This window comes from Macrobrachium nipponense, chromosome 20, assembly GCF_015104395.2.
Source record: "Macrobrachium nipponense isolate FS-2020 chromosome 20, ASM1510439v2, whole genome shotgun sequence".
Lineage (NCBI taxonomy): Eukaryota > Metazoa > Arthropoda > Malacostraca > Decapoda > Palaemonidae > Macrobrachium > Macrobrachium nipponense.
This window is the reverse complement of record NC_061089.1, coordinates 85,977,673-85,997,672: the sequence shown is the minus strand read 5'-3', so window position 1 is coordinate 85,997,672 and position 20,000 is coordinate 85,977,673. Positions and strand designations below refer to the sequence as shown.

Below are 20,000 nucleotides of genomic sequence, written 5' to 3'. Positions count from 1 at the left end.
GAATCTTATAGAAAGCCTCCAAATCTCCCGAAGTCGGCAATTTCCTATTACCTGAGCAATTTTCAATTTCTGTAAGAAGCCATTGTCATCTGGAGTAGCTCTGATTAATACCCTCTCGTCCGTTCTTTTTCACTAGAACCTTTCTCCTTCTCTACTCGATATTGGAGAGAAGAAGAAGAAGAAGGAGAAGAAGAGAAGGAGAAGAAGAGGAGAAGGAGAAGAAGAGGAGGAGAAGGAGAAGAAGAGGAGAAGGAGGAGGAGGAGGAGGAGGAGGAAGTGGGTCGAGAGTTTGTAAGCCTCTCCTTAACGACAGAGTAATCGATGTGTCTGTCATATTTTTATGCCGTCGAAGGAAACCAGGACTGTATAGCTTAGATAATTTCATATTTTCCTAGAGGCAGTTGTGGATTGTTCTGATCTCCCAAATGTATAAGACAGGAGCAAATTCAATAATCTGCTGTCACCTCGTTTATTCAGATTCACAGGTTTTATATTGAATTTCCTCTCATTTATTTATATATTTATCTATTACAATTGCCTATAACTTCTCTCTCTCTCTCTCTCTCTCTCTCTCTCTCTCTCTCTCTCTCTCTCTCTCTCTCTCGGGTTTAGAGCCTGTTGACTGTCCATAAGGGGTTTCAGCTGTAGATTTTAAAAAGAAAGCAAAAATGAAAGACAGAGAAAGAAATCAGTTATTTATCTACAGTTCCACGTCGTAATTTATAGTTAAGAATCATTATCCTCTCAAATATTGTTGAGTTATATACAGCTTTCGCAACATAAGACTGCTGACAGACATTAGTGATTTATGTTATAATCCTTCGTATTACCAAGACTACAATCCTTACCTGTCTGAAATAAGCTCGTTTGCCTCAAAAAAGGGTGACTTCAAGTGAAAAACCCAAGCAACAGAACCATACAACAAGTCGTGCTGTCATGAATCTAGGTAAAATTATCACAGGTAAAAAAAAAAGATCACAGAAAATGTCACAGGAAAAAAGGCACGGGTAAAAAAGTCACAGGAAAAGAAGTCACATTTTTCTCTTCTAGATAGTGACCCCCCAATTTATCTGGTATGTATCCACCTTTGAGGCGTGTTTAGTAGAAGCACTTTGGGGATGATCGCAAAAAACATAAACAAAAGACTGTAAATATCAAGATAGTGAATAATGACCCCGAAGAAATATTGTGAATTTTTCCCTGTGACTCCATAACTAGCCACCATAAATTAATGTGACTTTTTTCCCTGTGACATTTATTTTCCCCCCAGCCAAAATTGTGACACTTTTGTTACTTTTTTCCCCAAGCCAAAATTGTGACTTTTTCTGTAACTTTTTTCCTGGTACTTTTTTCCCCCAAAGCCAAAATTGGGACTTTTTTTCTGTAACCTTTTTTCCTGTGTCGCATTAGCTACTAACTGCGAAATCAAGAATGGGTCTTCTCTAATTATTATTGACTTAAGAAGAGCCCCTTCAGAGGGAACGAAGGGTATTCCTAGTATTATAAATGTAGTGCAAGAAAAAAAAATTTCTTTAAGGTATGAATATCAACGATGAACTGTTAGTATTATTATTATTATTATTATTATTATTATTATTATTATTATTATTATTATTATTATTATTATTATTATTATTATTATTATTATTATTGTCTATCTAAAAATCTACAAATAAATGTTGGACTCTTTAGGTAAATCAGCTCAAATATTTATTTTTAGCTGATATTATTATTATTATTATTATTATTATTATTATTATATTATTATTATTATTATTATTATTATTATTATTATTATATTATTATTATTGCTTGCCTGCCCACAATCTAACTATATGTGTTGAACTCTTTAGGTAAATCAGCTCAAATATTTTACATATCTGATATTATTATTATTATTATTATTATTATTATTATTATTATTATTATTATTATTATTATTGCTTGTCTGCCCACAATCTATCTATAAGTGTTGAACTCTTTAGGTAAATCAGCTCAAAAATTTTGCATAGCTGATCTCATTATTATTCCTATTCTTATTACGATTATTGCCTGCCCACAATCTCAAAAAAAACTTTTTGAACTCTGAAGTTAAATAAAGCTCAAGTTTCACATCTGCTCTCGACAAAACGTCTTAAAATAATCAAACACCCTTCGTATTCATGCTTCTAATTCCTTTCCATTTTTCTCTCTCCCGCAGAAGGCATTAAGATGTTCCCGACGGCGCTGAATAGCAGCGAAAGCAAGAACAGCAGAAATGACTCCCACAGCAGCAGCAGATTCCTATCAGGAGAGAGGAAGAGGAGGAGAAATGTCTCGAATAGCTTCCTCCTGACTCTTCTGGTGATGCTGATCCTACTCGGGGAATGCTCATCTTCGCCTTCCTCCTCCTCCTCCTCCTCCTCTTCCTCCTCCTCCCAGAGTAACGAGGGTGAGTTCATTTGGCGAGTTCTGTTTCGTTTTGTTAGGTTGTGTTCATTTGTCTAAATACTTAGTGAGTTATGGTTCCCGTTTCAGCTCTTAGTTCCTCAGGCTGCGTTCGTTTGTCCGAATGTTTGGCGAGTTCTGTTTCCCGTTGTCAGCTCTTAGTTCCTCAGGTTGCGTTCATTTGTCCAAATGTTTGGCGAGTTCTGTTTATCGTCAATTCGATGTTCTTTAGGGTGTGTTCATTTGTCCAATTATGTTGCCAGTTCTGTTTCTCGTCGATTCGAAGTTCTTTAGGTTGCGTTCATTTGTCCGAATGTTGACGCTTTTCAGTTGTTCCTAGGTTTAGACAACAGCACCTGTTTATCACTGGAGTTGCTCTTCACTAAAACTATCTATAAAGGTATATCATTTTCCCCTATTGCCTTTTTATTCTTATTTATTGTTCTTTTATTTACATGTACTACATTAAATAACATGTAAATATAAATCGTTGCTCCTCTGTCAAAACTATTAATTTAAGATATAAATCTGCAGTAACTTCATCCTCAAAGGATTTTTGACATAGACTCCAGTCAGTTTTTTTTTTCTGAAATCGACTGGTTCATGCGCTAAAGTTTGAGAACTGTGGTAAAGTGGTCACCATGTGACGTAAAGCAATTAAACAGGACGCCTTAGACGACAAATTTGTGACTAATAAAGTCACAGAGACTTAAAGAATTTAGCAAAACAAATTCTACATAACACTAGGAAGCAATATACCATTGTATATCAGTATGGACAAAAATATCTTACATCTTTGAAGACAAACACAAAACTTCACAAGGTGAAATAACATAGTTGGTCTCTTTGTAAGAATGTGTACGTGTGTGTACATATACACACTGTACGCGCTAAATAACGCACCAGAACCAAAAAGCAAAACGCCATCTCAACACATTTTCTCTTCCATCAATAGCATCGTTATATTCATATGCAGAGAGTGTACCTCCCGCCCAGCAGATATTTGCAGGTCTGCATCCCTCCACAAAAACAACATAAAACCTTCCCTGTTGCTGTACCACGCACCAGACCACCACCTCTTACCCGGGCTATCAAAGTGAGGTATAAAAAAAAAAAGAAGGAAAGAGACTGGAACGCTCACATGCTGAGAGATAGAAACTCCGTACCGAATGGTGTGCTACCAGTCACGTAACATCTGGCTATCTGGCTGCCATACTACTGAAAAGAAAGTGTATTGGAAAACTGGAATAACAGAGGCGGCCTGGAAAGAGAGGAGAAACAGATAGACCATAATATAGATACCACGTTCAAGCCTTAAGCCTTTTAAATGAATGAAAGAATGATAAGATTCAAACCAAAAAGACCAAAAAGATCTGGGACCTGTAATGAGGTCATTCGGAGCCGAATGGAAATATTTGAGTAAAAAAAAGCTTTTAAAGGTATAACAGAAGGAAAACCTCGTAGTTACACTATGAATCAATTGTTAGGGCAGCTACGGGATTAAGCGTTGCGTATATCCCATTCTACACGAGAGAGGTATTCGATATTCCGAGTGCATTGCAAGACAACTGCCATGGCGTGTGGTGGATCTAAAAGCGGGGAATGCAAATGAGGCTTTCTAATAATTATTCTCTATGGCCAAGCATCCCACAAGGGGTTTTACTGCCGCTACGTATGTTATCCGCAGCGCCCGAACTCATAGCCTCATAATCGTTCCGAGAGCTTCTTTTGAAATGCTCTCTCTCTCTCTCTCTCTCTCTCTCTCTCTCTCTCTCTCTCTCTCTCCAGGCGCTCTGAAACGACTTGTGTTATGCTAAAGCTGTTATTACTCCCTCCATTTTTAGAAAGCGAAATGAGAGGTATAAATATATATATTAAAAAAAGGGGTCAGCTTTTGCAATTTTCATGCTCTCTCATTTCTGTTAGTGTTTTATTAAGAGAGAGAGAGAGAGAGAGAGAGAGAGAGAGATAAAACGAGCTGGTTTGAGAGGGTTTGTATATAGACGAAGCTGTATAAACCAGCTTTCGCCAAATGTTACAACTGGTCATCTTAAAATTTTTCAGCAGTTTATGGGTTGGTAAATAAAAAAAATCTTAAATTTTTAGTATTAAAAGAAATTCAAATAAATTATTGATTCATAATAAGTAGCCTGCCTTTGCTTTTTCAATGACATTTTAAAATTCAGGAAAAACAAGTGTATCATCTGTGTACGAATTTATCAAATGTACCAGAATTATATCTCATTCGTTACGTTCGTGTAAGGTAGAACAATTAAAACATAGGTCTTTCTAGAAAAATTAAAACAAATCTATTCCTAAACCAATTAAAATAAAGTTGTTTCTAAAGCAATCAAAACACAGGTCTTTGTAGAACAATTAAAGCAAAGATGTTCTCAAAACAATTGAAACCAAAGTTATTTCTTTAACAATTATAACAACGGCCTTCCTAAAATAATTAAAACAAGGTTCTTTCTAAAACAATTAAAAAAAAGTTCTTTATAAATCAATTAAAACGAAGTTCTATTCAAAACAATTAAATTAAAGTTCTAAAACAATTGAAAAGAAATTCTTTTTTAAAACAATTAAAACAAAGTTCTTACTAAAACCATTAGATAAAATGAAAATTCTTGCTAAAACAATTAAAACAAAATTCTTTTTAAAACAATTAAAAAGAAATTCTTTTTAAACCAATTAAAACAAAGTTCTCTAAAACAAAACAAAATTCTTCCTAAAATAATTAAAACAAAATTCTCTCTTAAACAATTAAAACAAAGCTTTTGTACCGCCCCCTTTTTTTATATAAAGGCATAAAAATATGACCATAAAACTGAACTGATTTAGCTGTAATGAATAACATTTGAGCCCTATTTCAATAAGGCATTGTGGTATGGAGTCTCCCTTGCGACCATAAATCAAGTTGCAACCTCCTCTCACCCCATCCACAACCATCCAATCCTCCACCCCACCTACAGCTACCACCCACCCCAATAACCAACAATTTCTCCCACCTAGCGAGTCAAAGCCGAGGAAGGGAACGATATATCATTTTGCGAAAGCTTTATACCGCATTTAAATTGTTGCCAATGTCTAGTTTTATTATTTGCTCGAATAATTGTTTTATTTTCTAAATAATTTCTTATAAGTCAAGAACTACTCTCTCTCTCTCTCTCTCTCTCTCTATATATATCCTATTATATATATATATATATATATATATATATATATATATATATATATACAGAACATTTCTACCAGTCATATATATATATATATATAATATATATATATATATATAATATATATATATATATATATACACAGAACATTTCTACCAGTCCATATATATTATATATATATATATATATATATATATATGTATGGCATGTGTGTTATGGTATATGTGTTATATATATGTATAGTATATATATATATTATATATATATATATATATATATATATATATAGAGAGAGAGAGAGAGAGAGAGAGAGAGAGAGAGAGAGAGAGAGAGATGCCTAGTATTGCTCATAGATATTTATATTTAATATTTTTCCCGCGACGACACCTAGGGGTTACGGACCTAAAACATTATATGATTGGCATCTCATTTTTAAAATAATTTTCTTGAATAACTGAATTAATTTCCTAATAATTTCAAATAAGATAATCCGTATATATACAGTAAATAGCATTGCTCACACATATTAATAAACCTTAAAACTAACGCTTTCTGTGACAACGCAGATAAGGGGACACGGACCTAAACTAAAAAATATCTAATTGGCATCGCACAGACGTTAAAAAGTTTAGCTAATGACTTCAGCTTGAATTAGCATCTATTCAGTATTGACTGCGTCTGCTGAACGAGAGGTTCCCCCTTCCGTGAAGCAATATCTAATAATGATCATCGGAGGGGTTGCTAAGTGGAGGGGAATCTACCATTTGGAAAGGTGTGTATGTGTTTGTGTTCTTCATGCACTGAAGAGAAGTTAAATGATTCGGTGTTTGTTATTTATTTGTATTCAGCAACGTGACTATTCTTACTACAATAAAACAAAAGAATAACAATAGTCCTGCAGCCCTGTGCATTCTGTAACGAAATCTTTTCTATCCAAAAATGTGAGGAAAAACCAATAGCCCCGAAGTATAGGTCGTAACGTCCTGAAAATATATAAAAGGACTGATTATGAAATAGTATTATTCCTTTGCATTCAGCTACGAAACTATTTGCATTTCAGAAATCAAACGGAAACAATAGTCCTACAGTACTCTGAGTTATGCAAAAAATATAAGAGAAAAGCAATAGTCATGAAGCACAGACTGAAGTAGTCTACCATTAGATTCTCTTATTAAAAGCGTATTCAATACAATAAATTCAAGAGAAAAAAATAGTTTCTAAAGCATTTTCCATTCTGTAAGACAACTATTTCTAACCGGAAAAAAAAAGAAAAAATAATAATTTTGAAACAAAGGTCTAAAGTAGTTTTCCACCCTAAGTTTTACAGAACAATGCCTCATTAAATTCTTATCATCGTGAAAGGAAAGGAATAGTCCTCAAGCACTTTTGAAATGCTCGACGCGACGACTATTTATAACTGAAGAATAAAAGAAAAAACAATAAGACTGACGCGTTTAAGTCTAAAATAGTTCTCCTGAACGAAGCGTTAAGAAACTCTATTCTTATCCAAAACATAGAAACAAAATAATAGTCATGAAGCACTTTCTATTCTGCAAGACATATATTTATCTACAAAAAAAGGAGACCAATAGTCCCGCATTACTATATTCAACAGTACATATATTTATCTCAAAAATAAAAGGAAAACAATTGTTCTGAAGAACTATATTCTACAAGACACATATTAATCTCCAAAATAAAAGGAAAACAATGGTCCCAAAGCACAAGTCTAATGTAGTTTTCCCCTGGTTCTCCCCAACGAAGCTTTAATTAAACCCCTGATATTATAAAATGAAAACAATAGTCCTGGAGCACTTTGCATCCTGCGAGACAACTATTGTTATCCTTAAAATAAATTGAAGAGAAATAATTGTCCTAAAGCATAGGTCTGAAGTTTTCATCCCTCATGGGCATCCTGGCTCTCCAGAAGGAAGCCTCATTAAACCCCTGCTATTGTAAGAGGGAAATCAATATTTCCAAAGAACATTGCATTATGCAGGTAAACTGATTCTAACTAAAAATGAAAGCAAGAGTCCTGAAGCAGGTCTCCACTATGGGGTCCCCTGGTTCTCCAGAAAGTTCTCTCATTACGAAAACCCTATTCTCATCATAAAACCTTATATCTATCCAAAACGTAAAAGGCGAACAATAGACCTGAAGCATTTTGAATTCTATAACAAAACTATTTATATCCAGAAAATGAAAGAAAAGCAATTGTCCTAAAGCATATAGGTCTAAAGTAGCTTCTACTGGTTATCCTTAATAAAAGAACCCTGTTATCATTATTAAGAGAAGTTCTCGCCTCCCTCGCTCCCATTCCCAGGAATTGGGGGGAGGGCTGAATGCAGCGTACCGTCCCTGTAATTCAATTAACGCCAGGTAAGGTCCACACGAGAGGAGGCTATAAAATAACATTAAGGAAAGAAACACAATGCAGTCCGAAGGTGCTGGTAAGAATATATAAACTCAATTCGCGAACAAAATAAAGACATAACCTGAGACGTGCAATTGGAAAGGGGACAAAGAAATTCAATAAGAGAGGAAATGTTAAGCAGGGGATTAGTTTTCCTCAAATCTTTGAAAATGTTTTCATTTCTGAAATCAGAACCCAAGGACTTCGTACGATACCAGCTATATTAAGCATTCTATTGAACCCTAGATCATATACAAGCAAAATTATAAATAAGATTATTTCCCAAAATCGTATACAAGCCAAATTACAATTAAAATTATTTCCCTAGATCATATAGAAGCAAAATTATAATTCATATTATTTCCCTAAGTCATATACAAGCAAAATTATAATGAAGTTTATTTCACTAGATCATATACAAGAAAAAAAAAAAATTCAAAAATTAAAATTAAGATTATTATAAGTTAAGCATATTCCCGATAACGAGCAAACATTTATAAATAATTAAGGTTATTTCCCTAGAACATATACAAGCAAAATTATAATTAAAATTATTTCCCTAGATCATATACATGGATAAGTATAATTAAGATTATTTCCCTAAATCATATACGAGCAAAATTATAATTAAGATTATTTCCCCAGATCATATACAAGCAAAATTATAATTTAAATTATTTCCCTAGATCATATACATGTAAAAGTATAATTGAGATTATTTCCCTAGATGATATACATGTAAAAGTATAATTGAGATTATTTCCCTAGATCATATACAAGCAAAACTATAAATCAGATTATTTCCTTAGACCATATACAAGCAAAATTAGAAATCAGACTATTTCCCATTAAAGACAATTCGAATTGGCACGACTGAAGGACAGTAGGTTCATTTAAAACTTATACTAAAAGCTTAATTCTAAATTACTGGCGTTGGTAGAGGAAAAAAATTCAATTTAAACAACTTTGGGGATCCAATTGAAACCTCTCTCTCTCTCTCTCTCTCTCTCTCTCTCTCTCTCTCTCTCTCTCTCTCTCTCTCATTTATCTGGCGGTTCCAATCAGCACTTTTGTCCTTTCCTTACGACTCGTTCCTCATTTAAGCAATTTTATACGACGAATCTCAGAGATGGAATACAGTAATTAGGGCGTCTATTGAGAACGTATTAGGCTTAGAAATATAAGCCTGAGCATACTAATTTACATTATATAAACGAGATGAAAATATATAGAAATTTACTGGTTAGAAATAAGTATAAAATACATTCTATAATAGCATCAATATGCAAAGTGTTTGTTTGTTTTAGCTAACCAAACCTTGTGAAACCACAATAAGCAAGAATAATTTCTATACTGAAGCAGATATCGAAAAGTCTGGGACTTATAATTAAGAAAAAGAGGACATACAATAACAAAAGTTAATGTGGAATACCAAAAACATTAATATAATATCTTTACCTCAAGAAACTGTTAAAATCTCAAAAGAGGTATGGATTAAAATCCCTCCTCCTATAATAGACGTTGAGTTGCTGTACAGTTCCAAAAACACTAAAAATAATGCCTTTCCTCTACCTCAAGGAGCTGCTGAAAATCCCTCAATAAAAATGCAGATAAGACTTCCTTTGACGCCAAAGGTTTCTGGGAGACCCAAAGACTTTGAAAGATTCATGGTAAGACGGACGATTCAATTCCCCTGAAGTTTAGTGGCTTTTAGAATACACAACGACCCTTTTGGTATGCATTAGAGGACACGGGCCAGTCACAGGGGTTTTAACAGTCGAAAAAATCCTCTCTCTCTCTCTCTCTCTCTCTCTCTCTCTCTCTCTCTCTCTCTCTCTCGATCCTCTCCAACGTAATTCTTGTGCAGACCGAACTACTCCACCACCGCACGCATTCTAATTATAAGACTCGCGGGGAATACTCGAGTGGAAGGCTCTGGAAACGGAAACAAAAGAGTCTGTAAATGTTTGCTATGAATTTCCCGGCCCTAATACAATGAGTCTCGGGAACTCTGCTGCGGTTGTGTGCGCGTTTTTTTTATTCATTCACTTCTAGCATCGCCTGCCAAGCAAGCAAGCAAGCAAGCATTTTCGGCATTCATTCATTCATTTATTTTATATTTATTTATTTATTTATTTATTTATTTATTTATTTATTTATTTCTCTTCTTTAATACTGATCTCTCCTTTCTGTATTTCCTGTCATCTTCTGTTACTTATGTCGAATGGGCACCACAATATTATTTCAAAAGCTAATATGGTTGGCTTCTGCCATATGAACGTGGTTTACCTCTTGGGGAATAATAATTAATAAATAATAATAATGATAATTAATAAAATATAAAAATAAATAATTAATAATATAATAATAATTTAATTAATAATAATGTAATAATTAATAATAATACAAAGTACAAGAGAGGGGGGGGGGACTAAAAAAACAAAAAAACAAAATAGAAGATGTAAAAACAGAGGCTTTAAGGGCCAAGCACATAAGATCCAACGGTACATGAACAGGAATAAGGGATACCAACAGAACAAACTATTCGGAACCAACCAGCCAAAAGACTATACAGCCAACTAACGGGAGGGAAGAACCAACACCAAGAAATTCCTGAAGCCGAATCAAGTAAGAGACTCTGGGAAAACATGGAGCAATCCGGTATCACACAACAAACATGCAACATGGCTCCAGGAAGTCAATGAAGAAGAAACAGGGAGAATAAAACAAAGATTCACAGACATCACGACAGACACAGTCAGACACCAACTAAAGAAAATGCCAAACTGGAAAGCCCTAGGTCCTGATGAAGTCCATGGATACTGGCTCAAAAACTTCAAGGAAAAATTATTATTCACGACATACCTCAGCCGTGAATATGACATTGCTCCTTCTTATGAATGAACTATTGAGTATTAAATCACACTACTGGCTAAATAAAATACACTTCTCCAATAAGTATTGCCTTGAGGATACGCTAGGTTTACGCAGGGCAGCAGAGAGACAGCAATTTCAGTAATTTTGAAGATTAAAGAAAAAAATATGTTAACTTTTAAACACTGAAGTTTTGACCAAATCGTCAGTAATTCCAAAACAGAATCATCTTGTCCTTTCAACATTAGAGAAGGTTTATGAATTGGAATGATGTGAAATTTTATCTACTATATACGTGATGGTATCTGAGATTTCGGGAAGTAAGGACAAATAATTTTATGCTAACCAGCACAAAATTAATTGTCATTTTTTCCCGAGATCCGAGGTACGCATCTATCTATCTATTAATCAATCTATATATATATATATATATATAGTATATATATATATATATATGTATATATATATATATATATATTGTATATATATATATATATATATATGTTAATATATAACATAAAATATTTATATAATATATATATATATATATATATATATATATATATATATAGATTGATTAATAGATAGATAGATGCGTACCTCGGATCTCGGGAAATAATGACAATTAATTTTGTGCTGGTTAGCATAAAATTATTTGTCCTTACTTCCCGAAATCTCAGATACCATCACGTATATAGTAGATAAAATTTCACATCATTCCAATTCATAAACCTTCTCTAATGTTGAAAGGACAAGACTCAAGATTCCTTCGCTATGATAAAATTACACTTCAAAAAGAACCACCCTCCTCCTTTCTTATATCTCCCAAATGATCGGAGTCCATGAATTCTCTTATGTCCATTCAATTAAGGAAAAGTGCCCGTAATGGGACGATATCAATTTCTGCAGGACTAAACGAGCAACAAATTCGTTCTGGGCGGGCCATGAGAGCAATACCTGAGAGAACTGAGGAACATCATCACTCTATCGTTCGCGAAATTCCAGTTTTACCATTATCTACGTACGTGAAAGATGCATAAGTGGTCAGCTATCAGTGCATGGATAATATACGCAGTGATACGTTACGATTTTTAAAATATTTCCAGATGAATAAAAAAAAGGAGACATTATTAATTCAAAATTTTAAAAATATTTCCACATGAATAAAAAAAGGAGACATTAGGATTTTAAACGATTATGAATTAGTATGATGGATTCATAATGGCATCATTGAAAAATAGGGGGACAATAACTTTATGACTGCTGTGCATACATATACATGCGTGTGTAAATATGTTATTAGGCGTGATTATAATCGAATATTAGTGTATGTGGGTGCGTGAGTGCGCACTTATGGAAAAATACAAAATGGACTAAAATAAATAAATAAATAAATACGAAACCACAACAAAAGTAGTATTTAAAAAAAAATATGCGACAAATTTTTTCCGGAAGACTGAAATCTCCAGAATTATCGAAACTGCCGGATACTCGGGAGATATCGAGAAAGAGAGAGAGAGAGAGAGAGAGAGAGAGAGAGAGAGAGAGAGAGAGAGAGGGACAATAACTTTATGACTGCTGTGTATACATATGCATGTGTGTGTAAATATGTATTAAGTTATTAGGCGTGATTATAATCGAATATTAGTGTATGTGGGTGCGTGAGTGCGCACTTATGGAAAAATACAAAATGGACTAAAATAGATAAATAAATAAATACGAAACCACAACAAAAGTAGTATTTAAAAAAAAAAAAAAAAAAAACGCGACAAATTTTTTCCGGAAGACTGAAATCTCCCGAATTATCGAAACTGCCGGATACTCGGGAGATATCGAGAAAGAGAGAGAGAGAGAGAGAGAGAGAGAGAGAGACTCACTCACCGCCCCCCCCCCCCCACCCACCCGCCCCAACCCCACCAAGACGATTTCTTTCGACCGGAATCATTCGCAAGTGGGAAGTTTTCAAGTCGCCCGATGGGCCAACTTCTACAATAACCACCACCTTCCATCTCAGCCCCCCTCTCTCCCCTCCCCCCCCCCAACCAGAAAGGGCCGTGATGAAGAGGAGTGAATATTTCCTTTTATTCACCCCCTCGCGCTGGTTTGAGCTTGAAGATGGTATAATTATTTTAGTTTCTTTTATCGTTTTTTTAATATTTTTTCTTAATTCGTCTTTTATGCTTGGTTATGACGTGACGATTATAGTTTCTTGTATACCTTTTTATTTGGCAATTCTTCCTAATTCGTCTTTTCTGCTTGATTATAGCATGAAGACGATGCTTGTAAATCGAATAATGATTTTAGACAAAAGTTAATAGGATTCGGGAAATAAGTCAAATATTCTTGCGAGTTATCACGCGATGTTCTTTATAAAGAGTTCGACAATCTCGATCCGGATGCGCTGAACAGCAGAAGAAGCACCAATACGCAGTAAAGTCTTTCCTCTCTGTCGAACTTCCCAGTTCCAGAGGTCCTCAAGTTCCAGGAGTCCTCAAGTTCCAGAGGTCCTCAGTTCCAGAGGCCCTCAGTTCCAGATCTTCAGAGTTTCAGAGGCCCTCGGTTCCGGAGGTCCTCAATTCCAGAGCTCCTCAGTTCCAGAGTCTTCAATTCCAGAGGTCCTCAGTTTCAGATGTCTTCAATTCCAGAGGTCCTCAGTTCCAGATGTCTTCAGTTCCAGAGGTCCTCAGTTCCAGAGGTTTTCAGTTCCAGGGTTCCTCAGTTCCAGAGGTCCTCAGTTCCAGATGTCCTCGGTTCCAGATGTCCTCAATTCCAGAGGTCCTCAATTCCAGGGGTCCTCAATTCCAGGGGCCCTCAATTCCAGGGGCCCTCAATTCCAGAGGTCCTCAGTTCCAGAGGTCTTCAGTTCCAGGGTTCCTCGGTTCCAGAGGTCCTCGGTTCCAGAGGTCATCAATTCCTCACACCGTTGGACTGTGGAACAGCCTCCCAGAGGAAGTCTTGCAAGCGAAAGTGCAATACTTTACTACCCTAATACTATTCCCTTGCATTTTCGTACATTTTTATATAGTTGTTAATTAATCTATTTATTTCTTTTTAATAAGTGTGGTCTCTTCGTTTTGTATTTCCCTTTACCTCGTCTTACTTCTTCCTTATAAACGCCACAGCTTTGGAAGCTATATATAATAATATATAATATATATATATATATATATATATATATATATATATTATATATATATATATTATTACATATATATATATATATATAGAGAGAGAGAGAGAAAGAGAGAGAGAGCGAGAGAGAGAACAAACAAACAGAGCAGATACTCAAAGAATTACCTTCTACCTGAAATCTCTCACCGATACCGAAAGTATGGTAGGGATGGGATACCTAGGGTTGTGGGTGGGTTGCCGGGGGCGGGAGATGGGGGTGGCGGGGGTGTATGTATAGGGCCCGGAGGGGGGGGAGTCCCTTTACGAAAATCCGCAAGGAAGTAAGAAAGGAACCAGCCTTATCAATGCAAATGGCCACTGAAGAAGGTCCATAGCAGTTAAGATCCCCAAAACAAATCTACTTCTCTTCTTACCTGGACACTTTTGAGAGAGAGAGAGAGAGAGAGAGAGAGAGAGAGAGAGAGAGAGAGAATGCCAGGGATGCTGCTGCCTGAATGATTTACGAAGGTCTCTAGTGGCCAGGTCGAACGGTTGGAAGGACAAGGTGAATAACTTAGCGTTCTTGGGAGTATGTACACATTGGATAACATTATTTCATACGTTGTGATTTAGTTTATAAGTACACAAATACATAAACACACATATATACAAACACATATAGATGCATAGTATAGATAAATATATATATATATAATATATATCATATATATATATATATCTATATAGACATATATATATATATATATATATGTATATAATATATATACATGGAGTTTAGATAAAAGCAGAGATCACACTTACACGCAATACCAAAATTACGCAATATGTACACAAATTATCTTTATAACAAAAACTTACATTTCATCTATTTATTCCTATATATTATTTCTCCAACGAATTCAATAAATTGCTCAATAACTACATAAAAACATGACAAAAATTCAACGGCATTTGCCAGTTCCTAAACCGCCCAAGAAAAAAAAAAACAAAAAAATAACCTGTGACAGCATAGATTTGAAATCCAACACATGTTACATAAAGTTTTTTTTTCCAATCCTAGTTTTGTTTGGCAACAAAAGGCAAAGTCCAGCACAGAGATCAATCATCCAGACCTAAAAAAAAAAAAACAAAAAAAAAAAAAAAAAAAAAAAAAAAAAAAAACTGATAGGTAAAAATATATATAAAATCTCCCTCTAAAGCAAGCTCAGAGATTTGAATTGCCAAGGTTCAAAATTCAAACATCGTTTTAATTTGGGGTTGAGTTTTTTTTTTTATAAAATACAATTTTTTTGTAAACGGCAGTGTTTGAGACCATTTCCTGGACAGTTTGTTTATTTCAGAATTTTTTCTTTAAAGTTGAGATGCGATTTTTTTTTACAAGGCCTTTTTTGGTGGCATAGGCAATTCAGTGATTGTAGTATAATAAACAGCCGTATTTCTAACCAAAAACAAATCTTAAATTTTATAATTTAATTATGCTTTATCAATTTATCCATCATTTTACTATTTTATTATTTTTTCCGCTTTCAGTAACTGCACTTTTATTTCTGTATTTCATTTTTTAATCAATATTCTGGTCCTTCTTGTAAATGAACACCATGATATTAGCAAGCTTGAATCTTGTCAATGGCCCCTGAATAATAATAATAATAATAATAATAATAATAATAATAATAATAATAATAAAAATAATAATAATAAATAATAAAATAATAATAATAATAATGATAATAATAATAAATAATAATATTAGATGTATACCACCGTAGAATTAAATTATATGCTCATTTATTCACATGATTCAGCCTCATACAAGAGGTATAACCCCATCTAAAACATTTATGCACTTATTCCCGAGAATAAAACATAACTGAATGGGGTAAGAACAAAGCAAGAACTGAATAAGATAAGACACAAAGCAAATACGAAATAAAAGGCAATGCTCTCGCCAAAATTCTCAAAAGAAAGAAAAAAAAAGCGCCCACTGCCTTCAAAGGGCGAAGGTATGCGCTCTTGAAGGAAAGCGTTTACAAAAGCACTCTCTCTCTCTCTCTCTCTCTCTCTCTCTCTCTCTCTCTCTCTCTCTCTCTCTCTCTCTCTCTCTCAACAACAATAGACACTCTCGCGGTAACACTTAAGTTCTTTTGAAGTCCTCCAACAAAAGAGCAAACTAAAGGGCGTTGATCATTTCTTGCCCAAACAAAAGACGTGTCATTTGCGAGCAGAGCTCTCTCTCTCTCTCTCTCTCTCTCTCTCTCTCTCTCCTGCCAGCTGATCTTAATTCCTACGATGAAAATGATGACTAGGGAGAGGAGAATGCTGGAATTCAAGCATTCGACGAAAGCAAATGCGACGAGATGCGACGAGAGTAGTTGCGACGAAAACAACAAATGCCACGAAAGTAAAAACGACGAAAGCAAAAGGGGACGAAAGCCAACGGCACAGAATGCGACGAAATGTGGAAAAAAATGCCACGAAAACAAAAGCAACGAAAGCATCATGAGACGACAACAAATGACGAAATGATACGAAATGCGATTAAAAAACAAACGACACGAAAGTAAACAACGACGACGACAAATGTGACAAAATGCGACGAAATGCGACGAAATTCGACAATAGGCGACGTAAGGTTAAAAAATAAAAAGCTAACAAACGTTCGGAGAGAGATGAGCTAATGAAAAACAAAGTATCTAACATACAAAGGAAAAGAAGAGAGAGAGAGAGAGAGAGAGGAGAGAGAGAGAGAGAGAGAATAGACAAACCAGCAGATAGAGAGAAAGGTGAGGCTGCTGAGGGGCGGGGTTTAAAGAGGAAGTGCTAAAGGTGACATCGGGTGGAGAGAGAGAGAGAGAGAGAGAGAGAGAGAGAGAGAGAGAGAGAGAGAGATTTCTAGGGATTTGTCTTCCCCCTGACAAAACCGTACGTGGCAATTCCAATACGTAGATATATTCTCTGAGAGAGAGAGAGAGAGAGAGAGAGAGAGAGAGAGAGAGAGATAGAGAGAGAGAGAGAGAGATTGCCTTCAATGGGCAATTCCAATACGTAGGAATATTACTGAGAGAGAGAGAGAGAGAGAGAGAGAATTCGCCTTCAACGGACAATTCCAATACCTAGGAATGTCTCCAACATATTTGCTTCAGCAAAAATTGAACAAAATTAAATTGAATATATGCAATTTTATTAAATTAATTAAATTTAATAAAATAACTACCAGGAAATAGTAAACCCGATAGTTAGGAAAATAAAGATGAATAAATTTCTGTCTGGATAGTAAACCCATCATTAATTTTCTAGCACGATAGTCAACCCAAAACTATATCATATCTCACTCAACCACTACGCTTTATGTGAGCGGATAGAAGTTTCGACTACACTGCAAACTCGACATCAAAGCCTCTATTGTACCGGAGAATCTAAAAGCTTTGTGTTTAAGCCAGGAATTTACACAATAGCAAGACCTGAAAAGAAGGTATTGTGTCTCAGAATTATATCCTTAACATATCGCTCAAAGGAAGGGAGAAACATGACTATTTTCCTCTTAGGGGAACGTCAGAGATTTAAATACAACATAAAATATATATATTGAAAAATAAACGTGAATCTACGAAAATAATGTTCGTCGAATTTTTTCGTGAATTGTATTTAAACAGATATTTCACATTCACAGTTTATCTTTATATTATTATGATTATTATTATTATTATTATTATTATTATTATTATTATTATTATTATTATTATTATTATTATTATTCAGAAGATGAACATTATTCTTATGGAACATGCCCACAAGGGCTATTGACTTAAGATTTAAGCTTGCTAATATCTTTAATTTCAAGTCAATGAATCGCCTGGATGGGCTTGTTCCATTAGAATAGGGTTCATCTTCTGAATAATAATAATAATAATAATAATAATAATAATAATAATAATAATAATAATAATAATAATAATAATAATAATAATAATAATAATAATAATAATAATAATAATAATAATATCTGAAAACCAGTGAAGACGAGTGGCTCAAGAGTGCATGGGAAGAAGGACTGGTAAAAGTGGACGAAGACCCAGAAATATAGAGACAGGAGAATGACAAACAGAACAGAGGAATGGCACAACAAACCAATGCACGGACAATACATGAGACAGACTAAAGAACTAGCCAGCGATGACAATTGGCAATGGCTTACAGAGGGGAGAGCTCAAGAAGGAAACTGAAGGAATGATTACAGCGGCACAAGATCAGGCCCTAAGAACCAGATTTGCTCAAAGAACGATAAATGGAAATAACATCTCTCCCATATGTAGGAAGTGCAATACGAAAAATGAGACCATAAACCACATAGCAAGCGAATGTCCGGCACTTGCACAGAATCAGTACAAAAAGAGGCATGATTCAGTGGCAAAAGCCCTCCACTGGAGCCTGTGCAAGAAACACCAGCTGCCTTGCAGTAATAAGTGGTACGAGTACCAACCTGAGGGAGTGATAGAAAACGATCACGCAAAGATCCTCTGGGACTATGGTATCAGAACAGTGGGGTGATACGTGCAAATAGACCAGACGTGACGTTGATTGACAAAATCGAGAAGAAAGTATCATTCATTGATGTGGCAATATCATGGGACACCAGAGTTGAAGAGAAAGAAAGGGAAAAAATGGATAAGTTCAAGAACTGAAAATATAAATAAGAAGGATATGGGATATGGCAGTGGAAATTGTACCCATAATCACAGGAATACTAGGCACGATCCCAAGATCCCTGAAAAGGAATCGAGAAAAAAGTAGAGGTTGAAGTAGCTCCAGGACTCATGCAGAAGAGTGTGATCCTAGAAACGGTGCACATATTAAGAAGAGTGATGGACTCCTAAGAAGGCAGGATGCAACCCGGAACCCCACACTATAAATACCACCCAGTCGAATTGGAGGACTGTGAAAAAATAATAATAATAATAATAATAATAATAATAATAATAATAATAATAATAATAATAATAATAATAATAATAATAATAATAATAATAATAATAATATTTAGAAATTGATTAGGCAAAGCTCCTCTGGGGAGTATGGTATCAGAACAGATAGGGTGATACCTATAGACCAGACGTGACGTCGACAGACAAAATCAAGAAGAAAGTATCATTCATTGATGTCGCAATACCATGGGACACCAGAGTAGATGAGAAAGAAAGAAGATAAAAATTATAAGTACCAAGACCTGAAAATAGAAATAAGAAGGATATGGGATTTGCCAGTGGAAATTGTACCCATAGTCATAATAACACTAGGCACGATCCCAATATCCCTGAAAAGGAACCTGGAGGAACTAGATGCCGAAGTAGCTCCAGGACTCATGCAGAAGTGTGTGCTCCTAGAAACAGCGCACATATTAAGAAAAGTGATGGACTCCTTAGGAGGCAGGATAAAACCCGGAACCCCGCACTGTAGAAACAACCCATTCGGATATGATGAATGTGACCGAAAAAAATAATTGTAAAAAATAACAACGAATTTAGAAAGCAAAAGCCGTGACGTCAAAAATATCTTACTATAATCTTACTATAATGGGCGTAATGTCTGTCCGTCCGTTTGTCATTCAATCACGGCCAAACGGCTGGTCCGATGGGCATGAAACTTGGCAGGGTCATAGTGGGGACCCCTAAGATGGTTTATAATGGGGTGGCGGTGAGAAGGGATTCCCTGAAACGGAGCTGGTTCTGTCCGTGAAACGAAGCTTATGTCCGTAGAATTAGTTACTTTACGAATTTTCGTACGTAATTTCTGTATACATATGTTTGTTGGTAGATTGAATCAAACCAATGAAGTCCCGTAAAGGTTAAACTAAGATCATTTGCCCGAGTCAATATTGGAACTATGAAAAAAAAATTCCAAAGATCTCATGAAAAGGATAGATAAACCGTATCTTTACTGGAAATCAGTTTACACAAAGTAAGCCAAAGAAGGAATGTTAC

General features: G+C 35.0%; 1 protein-coding gene across 1 annotated transcript in view; it reads left to right on the top strand.

Annotated features, from left to right (window-relative positions):
* LOC135220694 (uncharacterized) overlaps positions 1-20,000 on the top strand; it is a 76,006-nt gene that overhangs the window by 30,059 nt on the left and 25,947 nt on the right. The window contains exons 4-8 of the mRNA XM_064258082.1: positions 137-287; positions 2,201-2,431; positions 2,518-2,618; positions 3,404-3,528; positions 13,266-13,847. Coding sequence (XP_064114152.1) covers positions 137-287; positions 2,201-2,431; positions 2,518-2,618; positions 3,404-3,528; positions 13,266-13,847 — 1,190 coding nt within the window. The remainder of the gene's footprint in view (positions 1-136; positions 288-2,200; positions 2,432-2,517; positions 2,619-3,403; positions 3,529-13,265; positions 13,848-20,000) is intronic.